General features: G+C 50.5%; 1 protein-coding gene across 2 annotated transcripts; it reads right to left on the minus strand.

The window, feature by feature from the left end:
* Positions 1-3,661: 3,661 nt before the first annotated feature.
* Positions 3,662-24,623, minus strand: LOC140399112 (glutamine synthetase-like). 2 transcript variants are annotated; one of them, XM_072488290.1, is made up of 7 exons: positions 24,453-24,623; positions 24,182-24,355; positions 23,910-24,068; positions 23,497-23,643; positions 22,695-22,822; positions 22,411-22,610; positions 3,662-4,406 (listed from the first exon to the last, which is right to left on the minus strand). In XM_072488290.1, exons 2-7 carry the CDS (start codon positions 24,345-24,347, stop codon positions 4,109-4,111), a joined length of 1,098 nt encoding a protein of 365 aa, XP_072344391.1. In that variant the 5' UTR covers positions 24,348-24,355; positions 24,453-24,623; the 3' UTR covers positions 3,662-4,108. The 2 variants fall into 2 exon arrangements, with proteins under 2 accessions (XP_072344391.1, XP_072344389.1); XM_072488288.1 differs by lacking the exon at positions 24,453-24,623 and having other exon boundaries at positions 24,182-24,424.
* Between the last annotated feature and the right edge of the window lie 604 nt (positions 24,624-25,227).

Below are 25,227 nucleotides of genomic sequence, written 5' to 3' on the forward strand. Positions count from 1 at the left end.
GGTCTTAATATAGAAGAACCAAGTGAGAGATGCAACATACTGTAAGAGTCCGAAAGTCCCCTTATAGATTTTACCCATTAGCTCCCTTCTGTTTGATTGTACTTACTTGTGTATAAGAGTACTTTTTATGAAATTGTAAGGGAACGTAAGGGAGAGGAATATAATAGCGTGGCCCCTTTAAGGGGCGGTGCTTCATGGGCAATGTGACCTGCCTGGGACCTATGGAAGTGAAGCGCACGAACCTCGGCCGATTGGAGCACACAAACCTGGAGAGTCAGTATAAGCCTGGGAGTCGAGAGAATTAGTCCTGTGTTGGAGTTGTGTTGTTCTGTATGTAAAAAGTTCTTCCTTTTGTTAATAAATACCATTGTGATTTAACTCTGCCTCATCATATTACCTCATGCCACAACATATAACTACAAATAAATCACTACATTTACAATTAAGTTCTGTAGCTAACCTCCCAAAACCCCTCCAAACCCTCCTCCAAGCCTCTCCCAACCTTCCCCCAACACCCGTCCAAATGCTCCATCCAACGTCCCTCTAAATCTCTCCCAACCCCCCCCTCCCAACCTTACCCAACATCCCTCCAAATCTCTCCCAAACACCTCCAAACTCACCCCCCCCAACATCCCAACCATCTCCAAATTTGCCTCCCCTACTCTCTGAACCTTACCCCCAACCCCCTCCAAAACAACCCATATAACCTACCTCAAAAACTCCCTCCCACCCTCACGCTAACCTTCTCCCAAACTCCTCCCCACCCCCTCTCACACCTTCCCTTCAATAGTTCCCCGAACCAACCTCCAGGTTCCCCTCCAAGGCCGTTCAATGTCCCCTCCCCCCCAAACAGCATTAAGTTCTACAATGACATGTATTTGACTTCCCATTTTTCAAGCAGGAACACGAGTTGCTGCTTCTCAACTTCTGGAAAGGTTCACGATTTCCTGGTGGGCTTCGCAAAAAAAAAAATTCAAATTGTAAAACTCTCTGAAGGTAGGAAGTGTCATTATCTACACACGATGGGTCCATTATATTGCAGCGGTGGCTCACTTATGAGGTTGAGGCTTGTGTGCTTAAACATTAACATCTTTATTGGTGAAATGTAAGTCACCACAGTCCCCGAGGATTAGGTTGCTCCTCCCCACCTCCCCGCCCCCGAAAGACAGCTGACTGATGGGTATTCGAACCCAAGGGTCACCACATCTCAGGCAAGGGCAAAAGGAATAAGAATAGAGTCCATGCTGTTGGCATCGTTCTGCATCACAAATCAGCTGTCCAGCCAACTGAGCTAAGGGTAGTCATTAACTATTTACAGCTCCCAGTACGATCTTGCATGCGGTTGTCGCCAGCATGCAGGCTAGTTGCTTAAAGAATGTTATTCTCACTACACTGTTCGCTGACTGTGTGACTATATATATATCATACAGTGGGTAGTACCACTCTCCAACCCCACCTTAACCATTGTTCTGCTGAGCACATTTACATTACAATGCACGCAGGCACATTACATCAGGAAGCAGTAGAATTGACCGGAGATAGACCAGTTTAAAAAACATCAGGGTCTGATTCTCCATTTGGAGAGACTAGGTGCTGATGCTGGGACTGATTTGCATTGTTCTACGTTCACAAAGGCAGTGCCAGCCCTGGGGTAATCCAGGTCCCATTAATGGTTTAGCACCAGCGCCATGTAGAATTTGTGCAATTCCAAAGCATGCCAACCCTCATCCCAGTGAAGACAGCACTGGAGCACGCCCATCCGTTGATGGGTTATCTGGGGCCAGGTGGCGGCCTGGGGAGCACCTGTACGACCCATGGTGCTAAGTTCACAGTGCGCAGTTGGATAGCTGTCTTGCAAGCTGCAGTATTGGTGGTCTATGCCTGGCCACCCCGATCCCACAGCCTACCTCCTGGCCGCCCCTATTTCTCCCCAACCCTGTCAGATGCCCTCCAGCCAGCGGCACAAGGGACAGCGCCCTTCACACCCCCTCCGCACCCGTTTCCTAATTGTTAATACCACAAGTGACCCACACTGTTGGTAATTCCTCTTGGTGGTGGCGAGCAGTGTGAAAGGCCTACAAAATGCCAGGTTGGGCCCGTTAATATGCCAATGACATTTACTGTACAATTAGCAACACCGGTTTTTGGCCGACACAGAATTCTTCACCCAATTGTATTTCACGATCCTGGCGTCGCTGGCTGAAGGATCCCACCCCAGGTATCTCAGCTCGGTCTGGCTGCTCAGCATAGACGATGATGAACTGTAGGTACCCACAGACCCTGGGCCCCAGCGTTTGGCACTGTCTGCACCAAACCACCTTGCCAGGCCTAGTCTTTGCTGCCACATACGTTCACCATCATGGAATTGCATGGCTGAGGCACATTTTGGTTCTCGAAACTATGCAGGTCTTTGGATTTTCTTTCAGAGGAAATCAAATTTTCCCCCTCATCCCTGAACCGTTTTTGCATTCCTTTTCCATGGGTCAGGAACGCCACCTGTGTGAAATGAACATCCTGGACACGGGGTTGCCTGGTATACGAGGACCACGGAAAGCCATAACCTAAGTTCAACCCCCAGGTATTAAGAAAAAGCACTTTTTTAAAATGTTAAATCTAGGATTAGAGCAGCCCCTTCTTATCTGTGGTACTTCCAAGCACTGGCAGAGTAGTAATGCCAGTCTCAAATGCCTCACTCAGCCTCTGCGGCAAGGGGGCATCACAATGTTTAGTGGCTATTAGAGGGGGGTAATTAGTCACCCAAGAGGCTTTACAGGCGCAGGGTAATGAAAAATAAAACCCGAAAATGCTGGATAACCTCAGATCAGACAGCATCTGTGGTGAGAGAAACAAGAGTTAACATTTCTTGTCCATAAGACCTTCTTACAGTGCTTACATACAGATCTGAAACCTTAACTCCATTAACCGATGCTGCTGGGCCTGCTGAGATTGGTTTTAAAATTTAGAGTACCCAATTCATTTTCTCCCATTAAGGGACAATTTAGTGTGGCCAATCCACCTAGCCTGCACATCTTTTGGATTGTCAGGACAAAACCCACACAAACACGGGGAGAATGTGCAAACTCCACACAGACAGTGACCCAGAGCCAGGAACAAACTTGGGAACTCGGCGCTGTGAGGCAGCAGTGCTAACCACTGCGCCACCATGCTACCCTGGCCTGTGGAGTTTACCCAGTCTTATGTTTTTATTTCAGAACTCCAGCACCACAGTATTTTGGTTTTAGGACAAGATAATGTAACTTAATGAGGCTGAGGGGATGTCAGCCCAGAAGGAAAAGAAAAAGTGAATCCGGGAAATAAAATCAATGGTCTGAACTGGTATACCTTAAACTGGACCACCAGTTAGAAAATACTACAATCAAGAAAGCACAATATCTCCTATGCTTTCTCAGGAAATTTGGCATGCCCACATGGACTCTTTTGACTTACCATGAGCAATTTCATTTTGTTTTCCCCCACCCCACTCATTTTGTTCAGCAGTTGAATTGATCCATTATATAATCCAAGGAGATACCAGTTCCTGAAGTATAGTTCTGAATTGTCCTGTCGTACTTGTTCCTATGTTTGCTAGGAGTCATTCTGTACCCGTTTTGCGATTGTTTTGGATAATTCATTGTGTTCATTACAAGAATATATTACAATAAACAAGATACCAAAAAAGTTTATTCCATACACCATTGAAATATCACAATATAAATTAACCTATTGTGTTTGAAGTTGGTGACCGAAAGTTTAAGGCACCCCCTCGAATCAATGAAACAATTGGAGTATCCTAGAGGGAATTCAAACTGATGTCAGGAAAAAACGGATTCAGAAAACTATACAAGTGTAATTCCCACACCCATGCACATTCAACCCATTTAGACTGACACTAAAATCATCTATTACTGGACATTGTGTGCTTTAGATTTACAGGTGTAATCAAGCTTCTATACAGAGCATTAAATAACTGTTAATATTCAAGTAGGTGGTTAAAAATATAAGTTATGCATGTCTAATATATATATTGACAAATGAAACCATTTTGCATTAGGTAAAATATCACCAATCTTTTTAGGTGCTATAGGGCCCACTGAGTGCAACATTTTAGCTAATTACCCGTTTCATTTAGGATACAGGTCCTGACCAGAGCTTCAGTGACAGCATAAGGGTCACAGTTTGCAGCTGGTCTTCTGTCCTCCAAGTATCCACAACCATCTTGTCCAACCTGCCGGGGAATTCTAATACTAGCCCCACGGTTTGCTATTCCAGCTGAGAAGTCATAGATGCTTGATGTTTCGTGCAGTCCGGTTAGCCTTCTGGAATTATCTTGTCCTCGTTTTGGATCATACACGCTGATGTGGTATTGGTGCCTCTTACTCAGCTTTTCAATCGCTTCTTCAATATACCTAAATTAAACATTTATACATGGAAATGTTATCTCCGATTCAGCCCTCATCCAGGAGGATTTCAACCTAGTCTCTACTTCAAACAAAAAAAGTGCACATTACACAAGGTCATTAAAAACACTCGGGGTGTGCTTTTCAGATTTATTCCACCAGTCAACAAGATTACAGCTGATCTGAAGTAGCCACAGCTCCACATTCCCATCTGTCCCCTATAAGGAAGCAAGGGGGCTGCAGAAGGCTTTGGACAGGCTAGGAGAGTGGGCAATTAAGTGGCAGATGAAATACAATTTGGAAAAGTGTGAGGGGATGCTCTGTGAAAGGAGGAATTCAGGCATAGACTATCTTCTAAATGGGGAAATGCTTAGGAAGGAACGGTTGAGGACTCTGGGTCTGTACTCGTTGGGAGTTTAGAAGGATGAGGGGGGAATCTTACAGGATACTGTGAGGCATGGCTAGAGTGGATGTGGAGAGTTTGTTTCCACTTGTAGGAAGAGCTAGAAGCAGAGGACACCATCTCAGACTAAAGGGACGATTCTTTAAAACAGATGAGGAGGAATTTCTTCAGCCAGAGGATGGTGAATCTGTGGAACTCTTTGCCGCAGAAGGCTGTGGGGGCCAAATCACTGAGTGTCTTTAAGGCAGACATCGATAAGTTTTTGATCAATAAGGAGATTAGGGGTTATTAGGGGGGGGGGGCAGAAGAATGGGGATGAGAAAAATATCAGCCATGATTGAATGGCAGAGCAGACACATTGCCAAATTCCAATGAAAGCTCAACTATTCCTCACAAGAAGACCTCTTCAGTGCAGCACGGTGGCGCAATGGTTAGCATTGCTGCCTCACGGCACCGAGGTCCCAGGTTCGATCCCGGCTCTGACTATGTGGAGTTTGCACATTCTCCCCGTGTTTGCGTGGGTTTCTCCTCCACAACCCAAAGATGTGCAGGGTAGGTGGATTGGCCACGCTAAATTGGCCCTTAACTGGAAAAAATGAATTAGGTACTCTAAATTTTAAAAAAATAAAATAAGAGGACTTCTTCCAAGGAATCTGTCAAGCAAATCATCTGCTTCCAATACAAATATATCCTTCCTTAAACTCCAGTCTCACCAATGCCCTGTACGACTTCCCTGCTTATACTCCATTCTCCTTGCAATAAAAGGGCAAGATTCCATTTGTTTTCCCAATCACTTGCTGTACCTGCATACTAACATTGTGATTTCTACACCAGATCACTCCGATCCCCTGGACTGCGGTCTCTGCGCTTTTCCTGCCGAAGGGGACAATTTCCCACATTATATTCCATCTACCATTTTTCCCGACTCATCCCTTTGCAGACTTTTTTTTTAAAGTAAGCATTTTACTGAGGTATTTTTGGTTTTACAACGACGACAAAATAAACAATATACATAAGTCTAAACATATTGCACCTGCTTCCTCCCTTACAGGTCCCATCGTTATTAATCCCCTACTCTAAACTAAACTAACACCCCCCCCCCCCCCCCCACTTCTGCTGACGATTAATTTTCCGCGAAGAAGTCGATGAACGGTTGCCACCTCCGGGCGAACCCGAACAGTGACCCTCTCAAGGCGAACTTGATTTTCTCCAAACAGAGAAAGCTAGCCACGTCAGTAAGCCAGGTCTCTGACTTCGGGGGCTTTGAGTCCCTCCAAGCTAATAGTATCCGTCTCCGGGCTACCAGGGAAGCAAAGGCCAGAATGTCTGCCTCTTTCTTGTCCTGGAGTCCCGGATCGTCTGACACCCCGGAAATCACCACCTCCGGACTTGGTGCCACCCTTGTTTTTAACACCGTGGACATGCGTCAGCAAACTCCTGCCAGAATCCCCAAAGCTTCAGGCATGCCCAGAACATATGGACATGGTTTGCTGCCCCCCACCGCACACCTGTCTTTTACACCAAAGAGCCTGCTCATCCAGCTTACAACTGAGCCTGCCTGTGACCGGTACAACAATGAATGCGGCCCCGCAGATCAGCTGCCTTTATACTTCCTGTAGGGGGTGGAGCCATGGGCGAACCCGTACATGCCCAGACATATCCCCCTGTGGGTGAAGCCGTACAATGGCCCATAGGTGGAGCCCACATGGTTAAACACATAACGTAACACAATACAGCAGTAACATGATATCACAGTGCACTGGCGAATTAACAGGAGTTCCATTCACCACACTCCTTATAGATGTCGGAGACCTTCCCTTCTCCCACCCCCACTCTGGAAACTACCCTATCCTGAATCCCCCTTGGTGGTAGGAGCGGGAAGATTGAGACCTCTCTACGTAAGAAGTCCCACACCTGCAGGTACCTAAATTAGTTTCCCCTCGCCAAGCCAAATTTCTTCTCCAGCTCCCTCAAGCTAGGAAAGCTCCTTTCTATAAACATATCCCCCATCCTCTCAATTCTTGCCCTCTGCCATCTCCGAAACCCCCACCCATTGTTCCTAGAGCAAACTGCTGTTTATTGCAGATTGGGGACCAGACCGATGCTCCTTCCGCTCCCACATGCTTCCTTCATTGCCCCCAGACTCTCACGGCTGGTGGAGTACCGTGCCGGGGGGAACGGCAGAGGCACCGTTATCAACGCCCCCAAGCTGGTGCCCTTACATGAAGCCACCTCCATATGCTCCCATGCCAACCCCCCCCCCCCCCCCCCCCCCTCTCTCCCCCCCCCCACCCAATTCCTGATCATGGCTATATTCGCCGCCCAATAATAGTTACTGAAGTTTGGCAGCACCAGCCCACCCACTCCCCGGCTCTGCACAATCATCCCCTTCTTTACTCGCGGGGTCTTACCCGCCCGTGGTAACTCTGTTAACCCGTTTAAAAAAGGTCCGCCGAATGAAGATGGGGAGACACTGGAACATGAACAGGAATCTTGGAAGGACCATCATCTTCACCGTCTGGACCCTCCCAGATAGTGACAACAGGAGCACGTCCCACCTCTGAAAATTGACCTTCATTTGCTCCTCCAGACGGGCCAAATTAAGTTTGTGTAGGCGTTCCCATTCCCGTGCTACTTGGATGCCTAGATATCTAAAACTTACCCCTATCACTCTGAACGGCAGTTCCCTCAGTCGCCTATCCCTTTGCAGACTTAGCACCCTCCTCAACTTTTATCAGCAGCAATTTGGTTACAACACAGTCAGTCCCTGTACCCAAGTCATTAAATAGATCATAAATACCAGAGGTCTGAGCACTAGCTCCTATGGCACTCCATTAGTTTGTTTGCCAATTGAAACAGCACCCTGTTAGTTAATCCTCCACTTGTACCAATATATCACCCCAACATGCTTATCTTCCGCAGGAACCTTTTACACATATTGGTTCCCCTTCATCCAACCTGCTGGTTACATCTCTATTTATCAAACACAATTTCCCTTTCGCAAAACCATGTTGTCTCTGCCCGATTAGATTACAATTGTCTAGATATCCTGCAACTACTCAATAATGGATTCCAACATTTTCCTAAAAACAGATCTTCGATTAACTGGCCTACGGTTTCCTCAGTGGTTACTTCCAATTCTCACTGCAATCTTCCAAAAATCTAGAGAAAGTTGAAAGATCACACACAGGGCATCCATCATCTCTTCAGCCACTTCCTTTCACACCACCCTACTGGAGTCGCAAGCCCCATTAATTTTCTTCGTACTTTTTCCTCAAGTGATGCTTTTGGTCTCTTCTATTGTGAAGATTTTCTGAAGGAAAACCTGGAACTGAAAAGGCAGTTAGAAGCCAAGGACAAAGAGGTGGCTGACGCCAAACGGGGTCACCAGTCTTGTCTGGCGCCTTTAAGCAGTTTTCAATCCCAGTATGAGAAGGCTCATCAGGACACGCAGCGTGCAGTCCTGGTTAAGAAAGAGACGGAGAAGCAGGTGGAGACACTACAGAAGCAATGTAATGATCTCAAGGCAGCCTCGAGAGCGCTCCACGCTGCAACCACGGAACAAAGGCAGAGTACCTTAGACCATGCGAAGTGCCGAAAGCAAATTGCAGACCTGCAAGCAATGCTTTCTGTCCAAAAGGGATTCCAAGACACCTTTGGGGAAAGTTTAGATCAGGAAGACGGCCCTGATTAGGAAGAACTGCAAGAGACAGCGCAGAGATATGTTCAGGGAGCATGTGCGCAGGGAAAACCCCAAAGGAGGAGAGCACCCCCACCCCCCACACAGCAGGTAATACAGGCTCCCATGAACCCTGTAACAACCCACCGCACCGCCACAGCAGACGAGGCGTAAGTTTTATATTCCACCCCCCTCACAGTGACCCAATTACGGGACGCGTGTGCTAAAATCGCACCGTTCCTCCCCGCTTCAGACCCACACCATTTCTTTGCCACCGTCAAAACCAGGCGACCATGTACGGCCTGGATGAGAAAGAGCAGGTAAAGCTCACAGTCCTCAGCTTTGACCCATGGGTCGCAGCAGCCCTTCCCGACCCACAGAATGTAGGAGAAGGCACCCTTGCAGAAATGCATACCGCGACCCTGGATGCGATCGGGTACAACCGGGGCGACCCCGTAGATGGTCTAAATAAGTGCAGACAGAAAAAGTCTGAACACCCCACAGCGTTCGCAGGATGCTTGTGGATTCACTTTGAAGCCGTTTTCGGAAATGTAGACCATGCCCATTTGTCCGCAGACAATATGGCCAAATGGACCCGCACCCTTATCTCCCATGCCATGGAAGCAGGACAGAATGCCTGTAGTAATATGACCCCTCGGAGGAGGCTCATAATGAGAAGTGGGTGGTCAAAAGATTGTCCCGTGTTTGGGAACAAGCGGCTCACGGTAAACCCGCAGCTAGAACCCCCGAGGAAAACCAAGCCGCCGCAGACGTGCAGGCAGTAAGAACCACTCTCCACAACCCCGCCTGGGTAACCGAGGGAAAGAGCAGCCCCCCAGCAAAACCGCAAGAATGCTACAATTGCGGACAGTTGGGACATTTTGCCAAAGAATGCAAGGCCCCTAAAAATCCTCAGAAAGCCCAACAGACAGGCACTATCAATAAGAAAAAGGCAGAGCCCATACATAGCGTTAGCGCCCAGTCCGACCAGACAGACTTGACCGGAACGGACTGACGGTGTACAGACTCCCCCAGCTGGGTCTGCAATATCATTTGGGATAGGTCAGGACAACCCGTAGTCGCAGCAAAGGTTAGGGGACAGCCGATCGAGCTTCTCTGGGACACAGGAGAGTCCCGCACAACCTTAAGTTCCTCCACCCTTGGAAAGGACACGTGGCCCACCACAGCCACTATCACCCTCAGCGGCTTTACAGGCCACTCACAGCAGGGACATATCACAACCCCTGTACCCATCCAAATCGGAACCATTAATACAAAACACCCCGTAGTGTTAGTCGACCTGCCCCCAACAGCAGAGCACGTTTTGGGGATAGACGTTATGAACTCTCATCACCTCTGCTTCGATCCAGTCAACCAGTGTGTCTGGAAGATGGCGAAATCCGCTAGAGCCCCCGCAACGCTCAATATAGGGGACTATATGAACAAAATTAGTGCAGTAGGTGAGTTTTGGTTCAACCCCAGCACACTCAGCACGGACCGACAGGTAAGGCAGTCCTGCAAAAGAACAGGGCAGCATTCGCCACCCACAAACACGACTGTGGGCGGATGACCGGTTCCGTACAAATAACCGGACCGGACCCTAGACCCCAAAAGCAGTACGGATTTCCCTTAGAAGCAGAGGGAGAAATCCTAAAGGTCATAGAAAGCTTATTAGAGCAGGGCATCCTAAGATCGGTAGCCTCAACTAATAATGCCCCGATTGTGGTAGTATGTATTGGGGGTCATGTGGGACTGGAAGCCCTAATGTCATTGGCTGACAGATCCCGGGTCCTGGTTGGCCGTTGACCTCATACTCCGCCCTGAAGGCGAAGTATAAGAAGCCGGTGCCTTCCCCCGCAGGCCAGTTTACTATCAGGCTGCTGGGGAACAGACACGCTTAATAAAGCCTCATCGACTTCACTCTATTTGTCTCACGGAGTCTTTGTGCGCCACAATTTATTAAGCGTGCCTAAAAAGGACTATGGAGCTCAGGATCATTCCAGAATGCCTGAGGATCAGCCCCCACGCAGTGAATGCGGCAGCAGCCTTCAAACACTGGCAGACTTGCTTTGAGGCCTACATCACATCGACCACAGGCCGAGTCTCAGATGAACAAAAACTGCAGGTCCTGCACTCGAGGGTGAGCACGGAGATTTTCACCCTCATTGAAGACACCCGCGATTTCCAGACGGCCTTCACAGCACTGAGAAGTCTCTACGTTCGCCCAGTTAACCAAATCTACGCTCGCTACCAGCTCGCGACGAGACGGCAAGCTCCCGGAGAATCGGTGGACGAGTTCTACGCCGCACTGCTGATTTTGGGACGAGCCTGCAGCTGCCCGTCGGTGAACGCAAACGAACACACAGACATGTTAATGCGCGATGCTTTTGTTGCAGGTATGCAATCCTCCCAAATCCGCCAAAGACTTCTAGAAAAAGAGTCACTAGGACTCTCAGAGGCACGGGCCCTGGCAGCCTCGCTGGACGTAGCCGCGCGTAATACCCGCGCCTACGGCCCCGACCGCGCGGCAGGCCATTGGGCCCCGTACGTACCCGCCGCGGCAAACCCCCTACCCTCCCCCCCCGGACACCCCACAGGCTTGCGCAGTCCAAACGCCGAGTCGCACCGGGGGCGCCCGCTGTTATTTCTGCGGCCAGGCGAAGCACCCCCGACAACGCTGTCCGGCCCGCGCAGCCATCTGCAAAAGCTGCGGGAAAAAGAGCCACTATGCGGTGGTGTGCCGGTCGCCGCTGTCCCGGGAGAACAGGGAGCCCTACAGGCAGTCTATGCCTCCCAACCCCCCCAGCACGCCATGTGCGACCCGCAGGCGCCGCCATTTTGGGTCCCGACCACCGCGGCCCCGGGAGAACTGGGAGCCCTGCACGCCGCCTACGCTCCCCAACCCCCCTCCCCGCAGCCCATGTACGACCCGCCGCCGGCGCTCCCGATTTGGGTGCCGGCCAACACTCTCCACGGAGAGGAGGGGGTTTTTCGCATCCCGAACGCCACCCTCACCCCCGTCCCGCGCCCCACGCCTGACCCGCCGGCGCCACCTACCTTGACCCCGACCACCGCTGTCCCCGCCGAGGGAGCTGCGCGCGGTGCCAGCGCTCGCGGCCCCACGACTGACCCGCCGGAGCCGCCGACCTGGGCCCTCACCCCCGTCCCGCGCCCCACGCCTGACCCGCCAGCGCCGCCGACCTGGGCCCTCACCCCCGTCCCGCGCCCCACGCCTGACCCGCCAGCGCCGCCGACCTGGGCCCTCGCCCCCGTCCCGTGCCCCACGCCTGACCCGCCAGCGCCGCCGACCTGGGCCCTCGCCCCCGTCCCGCGCCCCACGCCTGACCCGCCAGCGCCGCCGACCTGGGCCCTCGCCCCCGTCCCGCGCCCCACGCCTGACCCGCCAGCGCCGCCGACCTGGGCCCTCACCCCCGTCCCGCGCCCCACGCCTGACCCGCCGGCAATACAACTTACCTGGACCCCGATCTCCGTCCCCGGCGAGGGACCTCCTCACGGTCCCAGCGTCGCAGTACTGACCCGCCGGCCTTGGCCCCGACCACCGCTGTCCCCGGCGAGGGAGCTCCGCGCGGTCCTAGCGCCCGCGGCCCTGGCGCTCGCAATGCAGGAACTCCGCGTGGTCCTAGCGCCCCCCCAGACCCCCCAGCACTCAATGTGCGACCCGCAGACGCCGCCATTTTGGGTCCCGACCACCACGAGGGGAGGAGGGGCCCCGCCATCTTGGACCGCCCCCGACCTGTACGACGCATGGGGGTGGCCATTTTGTCCACCCCCGACGCCATCTTGTGACCCCTCAGCTACGGGCGAGGTATGGGGGTGGCCATTTTGTCCATCCCCGGCGCCATCTTGGACGGCAACAACGGACCCCACCCCACTACTACAACCACGGCTCGCTTCGGTTACACTCGATCAGGCTCGGCCCCGGACTCTCCAGACGACGACGACAACGGTCCTAATTAACGGCCACGAGACGCCATGCCTAGTCGACTCCGGGAGCACGGAAAGTTTTATACATCCCGACACGGTAAGACGCTGTTCCTTAACTACCTTCCCCAGCGCACAAAAGATTTGCCTAGCTGCAGGATCCCACTCCGTACAGATCCAGGGATTCTGCATAGTTACCCTAACGGTACAGGGGAGGGAATTCAAAAACTACAAACTTAACGTCCTTCCCCAACTCTGTGCCCCCACCTTGCTGGGCTTAGATTTTCAATGTAACCTACAGAGCCTTACGTTTAAATTCGGCGGCCCCATACCCCCACTCACTATCTGCGGCCTCGCCACCCTCAAGGTGCAACCCCCGTCCTTGTTTGCGAACCTCACCCCGGATTGCAAACCTGTCGCCACTAGGAGCAGACGGTACAGCGCCCAGGACCGGACCTTCATTCGCTCCGAAGTCCAGCGGCTACTAAAGGAGGGCATAATCCAGGCCAGCAATAGTCCCTGGAGAGCGCAGGTGCTAGTAGTGAAGACAGGGGAGAAACAAAGGATGGTCATTGACTATAGCCAGACCATCAACAGGTACACACAACTAGACGCGTACCCTCTCCCCCGCATATCCGACATGGTCAATCGGATTGCCCAGTATAAAGTCTTCTCCACCGTGGACCTCAAGTCCGCCTACCATCAGCTCCCCATCCGCCCAAGTGACCGCAAGTACACAGCCTTCGAGGCAGACGGGCGATTATACCACTTCCTAAGGGTCCCTTTTGGCGTCACAAACGGCGTCTCGGTCTTCCAACGGGAAATGGACCGAATGGTTGATCAACATGGGTTACGGGCCACGTTCCCGTACCTCGACAATGTAACCATCTGCGGCCACAATCAGCAGGACCACGACGCCAACCTCCAAAAATTCCTCCAGACGGCCAAAGCCTTGAACCTCACGTACAACGAGGACAAGTGCGTTTTTAGCACCGATCGGCTAGCCATTCTGGGCTACATAGTGCGCAATGGGATAATAGGCCCCGACCCCGAACGTATGCGCGCACTCATGGAATTTCCCCTCCCGCACTGCCCAAAAGCCCTGAAACGCTGCCTGGGGTTCTTTTCATACTACGCCCAGTGGGTCCCCCAGTACGCAGACAAGGCCCGCCCCCTAATACAGACCACGACTTTCCCGCTGTCGACAGAGGCTTGCCAGGCTTTCAGCCGCATCAAAGCGGACATCGCAAAGGCCACGATGCGCGCCATCGACGAGTCCCTCCCCTTCCAGGTCGAGAGCGACGCTTCTGACGTAGCTCTCGCGGCTACCCTTAACCAAGCGGGCAGACCCGTGGCCTTCTTCTCCCGAACCCTCCACGCCTCAGAAATCCGCCACTCCTCAGTGGAAAAGGAAGCCCAAGCCATAGTGGAAGCTGTGCGACATTGGAGGCATTACCTGGAGGGCAGGAGATTCACTCTCCTCACTGACCAACGGTCGGTAGCCTTCATGTTCGATAATGCACAGCGGGGCAAGATCAAGAACGACAAGATCTTGCGGTGGAGGATCGAACTCTCCACCTTCAACTATGAGATCTTGTACCGGCCCGGAAAGCTGAACGAGCCGTCTGATGCCCTATCCCGCGGGACATGTGCCAACGCACAAATTGACCGCCTCCAAGCCCTCCACGAGGACCTCTGCCACCCGGGGGTCACTCGGTTTTACCACTTCATCAAGTCCCGCAATCTCCCATACTCCTTAGAGGAGGTCCGTACAGTCACAAGAGACTGCCACATCTGCGCAGAATGCAAACCGCATTTTTTCAGGCCAGATGGAGCGCACCTGATTAAGGCTTCCCGTCCCTTTGAACGCCTCAGTCTCGATTTCAAAGGGCCCCTCCCCTCCACCGACCGCAACGCGTATTTCCTTAATGTAGTGGACGAATACTCCCGCTTCCCTTTTGCCATTCCCTGCTCCGACATGACCGCGGCCACAGTCATTAAAGCCCTGAACAGCATATTCACACTGTTCGGTTACCCCGCATACGTCCACAGCGACAGGGGGTCCTCTTTCATGAGTGACGAGCTGCGCCAGTTCCTGCTCAGCAAGGGTATAGCTTCAAGCAGGACGACCAGCTACAACCCCCGGGGGAACGGGCAAGTAGAAAGGGAGAACGGCACGGTCTGGAAGGCCGTCCTACAGGCCCTACGGTCCAGGGATCTCCCAGTTTCACGGTGGCAGGAGGTCCTCCCGGACGCTCTCCATTCCATCCGGTCGTTATTATGTACGAGCACTAATCAAACGCCTCACGAGCGTCTCCTTGTCTTCCCTAGGAGGTCCTCCTCTGGAACGTCGCTGCCGACCTGGCTGGCGGCCCCAGGACCCATCCTGCTCCGAAAGCACGTGCGGGCACATAAGGCGGACCCGTTGGTCGAAAGGGTTCACCTTCTCCACGCAAACCCCCAGTACGCCTACGTGGAGTACCCCGACGGCCGACAGGACACGGTCTCCCTGCGGGATCTGGCGCCCGCCGGCACCACGCACACCCCCCCGGCACCATCAACCCAACCGCCCTCCTTCCTGTCACCGCCGCACCCCGCGACCGCCCCCTTCCCAGGAGGATCAGTCCCCCTCCCCTTTGCACCGACAGCTGAAACCGTGCGGCTCCCGGAGGCGACAACGCTGGTACAAGCACCACCACCATCGCCGGGGCCGAGGCGATCGACACGGACGACCAGACCGCCCGACCGACTCGTGGCGTCGATGTAAAACAAAGATGGACTGTCCAATGAACATTTTGTTTTTCCTATATCCTCTGTAAATAGTTGTAACAGGACGATACTGTCCAATACGGTACTACCATGTAACTGTTCTATCCTCCCAGGACCAGTACTGTAAACCCTTACCACCATACGAAGCATCACCCCGCCGGGTTCATTTTTGACAAGGGGTGAATGTGGTAGTATGTATTGGGGGTCATGTGGGACTGGAAGCCCTAATGTCATTGGCTGACAGATCCCGGGTCCTGGTTGGCCGTTGACCTCATACTCCGCCCTGAAGGCGAAGTATAAGAAGCCGGTGCCTTCCCCCGCAGGCCAGTTTACTATCGGGCTGCTGGGGAACAGACACGCTTAATAAAGCCTCATCGACTTCACTCTATTTGTCTCACGGAGTCTTTGTGCGCCACACCGAATTGGCCAGTAAGGAAACCCGACGGATCATGGCGCTTGACCATTGATTATCGGGAACTCAATAAAGTCACCCCCGCAGCAGCCCCCACCGTTGCAACAAGTCCCGAGACCATGCTCAAACAGGGACTCCATGCCCGATATTTCACGGTTTTGGACGTCAGTAATGGGTTCTGGTCCATTCCATTGGCAAAGGCGTGCCAGTATAAATTTGCCTTCACTTTCAGAGCGCAGCAGTACACGTGGACATGCCTGCCACAAGGCTTCCACAATTCCCCCTCCATTTTCCACCGACAGCTGGCAAATGGACTAGCAAACTTTTCTCACCCCGAATGTCTGGTATAGTATGTAGACGACCTACTACTGCAGACAGACACAAAGGAAGAGCACATTGAGCTTCTGTCCGAACTCCTGGAATTACTACATTCCATTGGCTGTAAAGTCAACCCCAAAAAGGCCCAGATATTGGAAGAAAAAGTGGTATATTTGGGTACAATTATCACACACGGCAAACGCAAGATCGAGCACAAAAGAATTGACTAGATCGCTAAATTGCCCCTTCCCCAACACGTTTCAGCCCTCCAGTCATTTTTAGGACTGGTTGGCTACTGCCGAAACCACATTGACAGTTTCGCCAGCAAGGCAGCACCCCTTTCAGACCTTCTGAAAAAAGGAACCCCTGGGCATGGCGTCCGCAGCATACGGATGCTGTGGAATCATTAAAACAGGCGCTCATAACCGCCCCCGCACTACAAGTTCCAGACCGGCTTTCCCCTTACGCCATAGAGGTAGCGACCACAGACCGCACCCTTTCAGCCGTGCTCCTGCAGGAACGGCACGACCAGCTAAGACCCGTGGCTTATGCCTCCCGGATTTTAGATGCTGTGGCGCAGGGATTCTCAGCTTGTGAGAGGCACCTGCTCGCAGTTTTCTGGGCAGTCCAGTACTTCTCATACATTACCGGACTGAACCCCATCACCATTTTTACCGAGCACACCCCCACCCAACTTTTCCTAGACGGACGACTTAAAGACGGTACCGTCAGCCAGATACGCGCTGCTAGGTGGACCCTTCTCTTACAAGGACGGGACATCACAGTAAAACGGACAAAGACTCACACATACTTAGCGGACAATTTACAGTACCCCGGAACCCCCCATGAGTGTGAAATCATCTCGCCCCACCATAATATAGGCCCCTTTATAGCCTAAACACCCCCCAGAAAACTAGCCACTCCATCTCAGAACCCCCCTCACCCGGACACGTGTGACCCCATTAGGATTTATGTGGATGGATCTTCCACGATCCTGGAAGGGCAACGCATAACAGGTTGTGGGATTTATGTGGAGGATGCGCAGGGACGTGCCCTCCAGGAAATCGCACTAAAATTACCCGGACACTTAGGCGCGCAGGCAGCAGAGCTTGCGGCCATCACTTACATTGTAGAGCACCCAGATTCCTTCCCCAGCCCAGCAGACATATATTCAGACAGTCTATACGTGTGCAACAGCCTCACTGAATTTCTGCCCCTCTGGGAAACGAGAGGATTTGTTTCCGCGGATGGGAAACCCCTCCCGTCAGCCCCATTACTCCGCCATATTCTGAGAAAAGCCAAGAACAGGACTTTTGGCATTATAAAAGTCCGCAGCCACCATCGTTCCTCCCCCCCTGGAAATGTAAAGGCCGACGCACTGGCTAAGGCAGGATCCAGGCATGGGTACTTTTGGAAGCCCCCCGAGTGCGCCCCAGTGAGTGCAGTTCAGGTCGCGCAGACTAGGATCGAAGATCTAGTAGAGGCCCAGAAGCAGGATAGCGCTCTCACTGACATCGTGAAAGAGAAGTTTCCAGCCTCATACGAGAGGTACAGAAATACAATAACCACACATGACGGTGTGGTGCTCAAGGACACCCTTTATGTAGTTCCTGAGCAGGATAGGAATCAAATGATCTGTTTATTCCATGATGGTCATGGACACCAGGGAATCGATCCCACCACAGCCCACCTCAAACAGCTTCGTTGGTGGCCTTATCTCAAAGAGGATGTATCCCATTACATTGAGAATTGCCTCATCTGCGCTCAGAACAACCCAGATAGATATGCCAAAAAGGCACATCTCAGCCACACCCGACCCGTTAATGGCCCCTGGACTAACCTCCAGATCGATTTCATAGGTCCATTGCCCCCTTGCAGGAATGGCTATAAATATGTTCTGGTGGTCATTGACACTTTTACAAAGTGGGTGGAAGAATTTCCCGCCCGCACCAACACCGCGAAAACCACAGCCAAAATCCTAACCCACCACATCTTTACAAGATGGGGACTCCCCCGCAGTATTGAATCGGACCAAGGCTCTCACTTTACGGGACGGGTCATGCAGAACGTCCTCACGATATTTGGCATAACCCAAAAATTTCACATTGCGTACCACCCTCAGTTGAGTGGTATAGTGGAGCGCATGAATCGGACCCTAAAAACCACCCTTAGGAAAATGGTCCAGCAGAATAACACCACTTGGGATTCGGTCCTCCCCTTGGCGCTGATGTTTTTGCGTAACACTGTTTCCACCTCCACAGGTTTCACCCCACACACCCTCATGACCGGACACCCCATGAAAGGAACAGAGTACTTGTTGGGTTTAGACCTGACCAGCCCTGAAGTTACGGCCCTCAACCATGAGAAAGCCATTGACCAATTACTTGCGAATATAAAAACAGCTCAGTTAGCAGCCGCTGTTAAACTGGGCATTAAAAGAAAACAGAGCAAGGCCTGTTTTGATAAGGCAGTACATGCAACGGAGTATAATATAGGACAACAAGTGATGTTGTCTGTGTATAACCCCAGCACATTTCTGTCTCCGAAATACTCGGGTCCGTACTCCATTACGGATAAAGTAAGCCCATCGGTACACAAAATCAAATACCAAAATGGTAAGACTGCGTGGTTTCACATAAACCAGCTAAAGGTTTACGGAGCACAGTCAAACCACGCCCACCACGTCATGCTTGACGCAGCAGACCAAACCCCGCCCACAGCCAACGTAACCACACCAACCCCTTCCACGTCCAGTCCAGACACGGACTCGCCCCCGACTCCACCCACAAACTATACACTCCGCCCCGGAACGCCCACAGACTGCACCAGCAGAGGCAGCGACTGTGACTCTGACGACAGCCACAGCACGCCTCCCTACTATCCTGGTCCCACACCCAGCAACTCCGACTTCGACTCCAGTGCCCCTTCCTCATCACTTTCTTAAATAAACCACACCACCGACCACCGAACCACACGGACGACCCTGACTTTGTTCCCACCCAACTCGACCCAACTCATTGGCACCGCGGCAACTCCTGCAGACTCGTCCGCAACGACGAGAGCGACCCCAACTCACACCACGCAGCCCTTTCCGCCCTAATTCACTCCAGAGTTTGGCACTCGGGAGAAGGGGACGACCCCGACTCAGACCCCCAATCCGCCAACCCCTTTGCGATCCTGTTCGCAACAGAGAACTGAGGTGTCCACATGATGATTTAAAGGAGACACTTGGTGAAAAGTGTTGTCCTTCCTGATGGAACCTGCAGGATGTTTTCCGTTGTTTGTATGTTTGTTTAATGTTGTTCGTCCAACAGGAGAATGTTCTCACCGCCACACACCCATTCACCTGAACTTTTTAGCTTTTTCCCACTGACAACCACCACCGCCACATGCCCATTCGGCTGAAACCTCTGAGGACTTGCCTCAGACACCCACCGACACCAGACGCTTGTTCAGAGGAACTAGCTTTTCAGCTGAAACTTGTTCGGGTATCAGACGCCCGATCGTAACTGATCTTCTGATTTGACGCCGTGAGACCCGCCCTGCCTGGGGGCCCCCCGTTGGTCAAAAACGCTCGGGTAGGGGACATACAGTATTGGTAGCCGTCCTACCCGGGGACTCCATCCAAATCTTACCCGTCGCGGCCCATACGCACCTCATTCGACCTTTTCCTTTCAAAAACAGTTTTATTTATTTAGGCAACCTTTGGATTGCCGCCAAATGCTATTTACATCCTAGAACATTTGGATGCTAAACTTAGCACTGGTCCACCATTGGGAAGTGTGCCGTTTGTTTTGAAAAAATAAATGGGGGAGAAGTCACATATTGTGACCAATTATAAGGGTTTAATTGGCCCCAAGGACAGACACACTAACACACCGGATATTAAACCAAGGTAGTTACAGATACTATGCTTGTCTTACAGAACTCCAGAAGCTCCAAGACCGGAGAAAAAAAGCGAACACAGAGAAAGAAAAGAAAGAGGACAACCATGAGGACTTCTTTCATCGTGCTCAACACCTTTTTGGACATTTGGTTGCGCGGGAATGCGGACCCCATTACTCCAAACCCCCCTACCGTTAATGTTTCACTGCCCCACAGTACCGAGGGCCCAGTCACCAGCCACGCTGCATTATCCTGGTGTGCCAAGTTCATAACTTGGTACTCCCTATCGGACATTATTGAGGCACTGTTAGCATTGGCCATACTCTGCTGTGCAGTACAGACTATGCGCCTCCGCAAATGGAAAAGGAGAGCGTACCGCGCTCGAACCCCGGTATATCGGATCCGATCCCCTATATTCGGTTATGACCAGACCCCAGACCCCCGAGACCTATGAAACCAGAATAATAAAGAGCTTTCACTTGCGTTACTACTGTAAATAAAGAGATGTACAAACCTTGTCATGAAAAAAAAAAGTATGATCCTGAGCTTGACTGCCAAGTCAGGAAAGAGTATATTAAATGTTGTGATTATTGTTGTATGTTTTAGGAAGATAGTATAATGCAATGTTTATGGAGTATAGCGTATTAAGGTAAAAAATTAGAGGTTCCTAGTTTAATTGTTAATACATGCCCTGCCTGACATAGCGCCCCCAAGAATTGTTTAGGTAAATTTTTGTGCATAGCTAGGGTCAGAGTAGTGGCCATGTAGGAGGTATTCCCCCCCCCCGGTCAGGGAACAAAAAGGGCAAAAGTTATGTGATCCTTCACGCTTCGCATTAGGATCACAAGGAGGGCTGTAGCCACCTAAAATGGCTGATTCCCTATTAATTTGGCCAAAACACGATTTAAAATGGTTCACCGAAAAGGCTGATGGGAAAAGCAGCCAACAGGATACAAACGGACAGCTGCAGACAGAATAGCGTATTCGGCTCTGGGGAAGTCGGCCCAGAGCGATACTCAAGACCATTAGCAACACATCAACCCAGACATCTACAGTTTAATCATCTATCCCCGGGAACAATTGCAACATATTAGCAATTGAATGCCGGGCCAGACCTGTCGGTGGCCGAAACAAAGACAGGTGAACGACCACCCCCTGATCGAGGAATCGCACCGTTATTGGACATATCGAACCCAGTGATTGGGAACAAGTCCAATCACTTGGGACTCAGGGCCAAGGGCCGCCCCGAGAGGCGGGAAGCCCCTTGGCCCTATAAAATACGGGGCCAAGTTCAGAGCTCTCTCTCTCTCATCTTCGCCTGCTCGTGTCCTTCGCAAGAACATCGACCAGAAAGCGTAAGTTGGACTCCAGCGATCGCTACCCGATAGAGACTCCTAGCCATCGACATGTATCAGCCTTTTGAATCCCGTGGGCCAGATCCGATTGGATAAGCCTTTTGTTTCCCTGACCTGGTGGGCCCTTCCTAAAGCTAAGTATTGACCAGTAGTGATAGGTTTCCATATAGAGAATAGCATTATTGTGTAAGCATTACTTGTTGTATATAATAAATGACCGTTGATTTCAATCTTACTAAGCCGTGTGCTGACTTATTAATCATAACTCGAGCTTGAACCACGTGGCGGTATCAGAAAGATACCTGGCGGCTCATGAGCAAAGGTGACGTAATTAGAACTAAATAAACTAAGGCTAATAAGAGCAACAATACCCAGGTCTCGTTGCACATCCCCTTTCCTAAACTGCCACCATTAAGGTAATAATCTGCCTTCCTGTTTTTGCCACCCAAGTGGATAACCTCACATTTACCCACATTATATTGCATTTGCCGAGTATTTGCCCACTCAGCTAACCTGTCGAAGTTACCCTGCAGCCTCTCTGCATCCTGCCACCCAGCTTAGTGTTGTCTGCAAATCTGGAGATATTGCACGCAATTCCTTTGTACAACTCATTAATGTATATTGTGAACAGCTGGGGGTCCCAGCATGGACCCTGTGGTACCCCACTAGTCACTCTGAAAAAGAACCAGTTTATTCCCACTCTGTCTCCTGTCTGCCAACCAGTTCTCTATCCACATCACAAGTTCTATATCCAAGGGGCAACATATTCCTACTGGGACAGTTTTAGGATGTTCAATTCAGAAAAGAAACATTTATAAATCAGTGGTGGATGTAGCTCATGTGATTTAGACCATAGACTTCACTGTGCAGAGGGTATAGCTCTTGGGAAGGATACAAAATATCCCGATGGTACCTTTAAAGTGGTAACTAGGGTAAAGATCCATAGAATTTGTTTTGGGCGACTTAATACAAGGATAACGTCTGCCAACCGACGCCAATTATTAATGCTGCAATTATCCATCCAAAGAGTAATCATGAATTTGGAACAAAATAATCCTGACATTTCAAATGTATCACCTTCATTACCAAGTAGATCTATCATAGATACTTCCTGACAATGTTTAAATTGGCTTGATTTTAATCATTGAATGTTTAAAATCAGTTTAAATTGACCTATTTACACTCGAGCAACACGTTTCTTGATATCACTAAACCCATAGATATATAATTACAAATGATTAAAATCTTACTTGATTCCGCCTTCCTTCCGCATGGCTTCTGTGCTGAAGTTAGCATGGCATCCAGCTCCATTCCAATTTCCAGTTATTAGCTTTGGGTCAAATGTAGCGACAACTCCAAAGTCTTCACAAATGCGATGAAGGATATATCTGGCAATCCACAAGTGATCTCCCAGTTCTATCCCTTCACATGGTCCCACTTGAAATTCCCACTGGAAGAGATAAATAAACTCATAGTTTAATTTTATTTCCATTGAACTACCAGGCAAGCATGCAACCTCTGCCCAAATTTATACCTGCGATGGCATGACTTCAGCATTGGTTCCCGATATCGTCACTCCAGCATAGAAGCATGCTTTATAGTGAGCTTCCACTATATCTCTACCAAAAGCTTTATATACTCCAACTCCACAATAGTAGGGTCCTGTTATAAATTAATCAGAATGCAGCAACATCTCATTTACAATGTTTGTCTTGCATCTCTATTTTTAAGTTAGAAGTAACTTTACAAGCTAGCAATACTTAGTTATTTACTGTAACTTAGAACCAATTATTTAACCCTATTGTTTATAATAAATGTATCAAGTGACACCTCTTGTCCCCAGGTTACTGTATTTACATTCTTGACAAATTCACTGGTTAAACTGTTCTGTGCTAATACATGTATTAATTCCCTCATTCCAACTGAAATGGTTTTCCTCAACAGCCCATAAATGAGAACTTTAATGTGGGCCAAGTCCCTGACTGATGTCATTCCAATACATTTGGCTAGAAGCCACAAAATTATTATTAATTCTTGGAAATAAAACAGGGCAAAGTTAAAAACAAAAGGTTCCCAGAAAATAAGAGGTATACCTCAACTATTTCCCCCCCCCCCCCCCCCCCCATAGCATAGAGGTGTGTCATGATAATATAACATGTTTTAGGGCCAATCAACTGAATAGAAAAACAGAAATTGCCAGAGGGGTAAATTGGAGCATAGCCCGAAAAGAACAAACAGGAACAGAAACTTATGAAATCAAAATGTGAAAACTGGGGTAAAATTGGCTTTAAGAAAAATGCATACTGCCAAGGGCATCCCATAATGCCTCTCCTCACCTTGCGGCCCTGGAAACCCATTTTCAGTCCAGCCATAAGGATGTCCATTGATTCCTAATAGAGTGTATTCTTGTTCCAACCCGAACCAGGGATGAGAGGAGCTCGCCTTGTCCATCGCCTCTTTACACGTTTGTCTCAAGTTAGTTTCTACAACACAATTTGGAGCAGTTAGGTTCCCAAACCAAAAAATACATTGAAACATTTGAGGAATGGATTGGAATTGGGGGGGGCGGGGGGGGGGAAGAAAGAAGAGATAAAGAGGCTAGGAAATTATACCATTTAAACAGGGGGAGGAATAGTCGCTTGTTCATCTTTCCAGGATATCTCCCCCCCTCCCCGCCCAAAAAAAGTCAAAATATTAACCAGCATTAATTCAAAGCAGTTGAACCAGGCAGCAGTTCCCCAGTACTCACCTGCTGGCTTCTTATCGCATTTGTGAACTTGGCAGAGCACAAGCTTGTTGGGATCCAGGGTGAAAGGATCCCGGAACATGTGGGCCGGAATCAGATACATGGTGTTGTTTTCTACCGGTTGAAAGGAACTGGAGCCATCAAAATTCCACTCCGGGATATCTGTTGGAAGTGGGGGAAGAAAGTAAAGCTACAATTAGCCAAGTTTAAAAATCATCTGAATCAAGTCACAGCATTACTGTGTGTGTGTAAACTTTAAATTATAAATACGCGACCTTGAACAGTCTTAGGCTCAAAATCCAGAGTTTTGGTTTTACTGCGAAGGCATTCTCCTGTACCATCGATCCACACGTAGGTAGCCTGCACCTTGTCACCCTGGGGCAGTTTAAGGTACTGTTCCCGGATGGCTTTGTTCAGCTTGGAACTTACAGCCACTGACATCCTGACAGCTTTCCAAAAAAATAGATAAAGTGCAAAACGTCAGACCATTGAAAAAAGAAACGCCAAGTTCTTCTCAGCACTACACGGGGCTGTTTCTGCACTCACCACTCGCTCAACTCCAGGAGGAACTTCTGTGAGGGCCACGAAGAATCCAGCACAAGTTTTAAGGATACAAAGTAATCACATTTATTTACAATAACATATATATATATATAACAGTAGCAGTAACTTCCCTTGCAGCACACTCCTTCCTGAACTGGCCAGCTTTGTTTGTACTAGGAGTTTACTAATGGTTTCTCCGCCCCCCTCATTGGGGAAGCTCATACTCCCACAGGATTGTGGGATTGCCATTAGTCCCCAGCCAATGGTAAGTAGGCAGGTTATAACATCCCTCCCCCCCAAAGTCCAAGGAATCCACCGAAGACCCTGGCGAAGGAGGGCGTCGGACTCATTTGGCCGCAGGCCGGACACCATTTGCACGCGGCGCTGGATCAGGCGGCGTGTAACGAGACGGAGACCGGCGCTTCCGTGATGAACGGCGCAACGGTTGTACATCCACGGCCCGTGGACCCGAGGATTCCCCCTCTGATGCATCCTGTGTCTCCATCTCGGAGTCAGAGTCTGCTGCCTCCGTCATGTCAGCGTCTCTATCTCCATTCGGTTCCGTAACGACCTGCGCAGGCTTCGAGTGAGGCACCAGTGGAAGATTGTGAGGACTACCTTCTCTTGTCTCTGGTCTCTGCGGCTGTAGAAATGAGCTCCGGGGGCGGGGAATCCTTTGAGGGGATAGTCTTCTGGACCGAACGTGGTCTACATGTTTGCGCTGGAGATGACCCTGGGCTTGCACCTGGTAAGATAAAGGGCCCGTTTGGCGAAAGAT

The sequence above is a fragment of the Scyliorhinus torazame genome, chromosome 22, assembly GCF_047496885.1.
Source record: "Scyliorhinus torazame isolate Kashiwa2021f chromosome 22, sScyTor2.1, whole genome shotgun sequence".
Classification (NCBI taxonomy): domain Eukaryota; kingdom Metazoa; phylum Chordata; class Chondrichthyes; order Carcharhiniformes; family Scyliorhinidae; genus Scyliorhinus; species Scyliorhinus torazame.

Coding starts and splice junctions, on each gene's coding strand:
- LOC140399112 (XM_072488290.1), bottom strand. CDS start 24,347: ATGTCAGTGGCTGTAAGTTCCAAGCTGAACAAAGCCATCCGGGAACAG. Junction 23,644..23,909: donor ATGCGATAAGAAGCCAGCAG/GTGAGTACTGGG, acceptor ATTGTGTTGTAG/AAACTAACTTGAGACAAACG. Junction 22,823..23,496: donor TGGGTTTCCAGGGCCGCAAG/GTGAGGAGAGGC, acceptor AATTTATAACAG/GACCCTACTATTGTGGAGTT.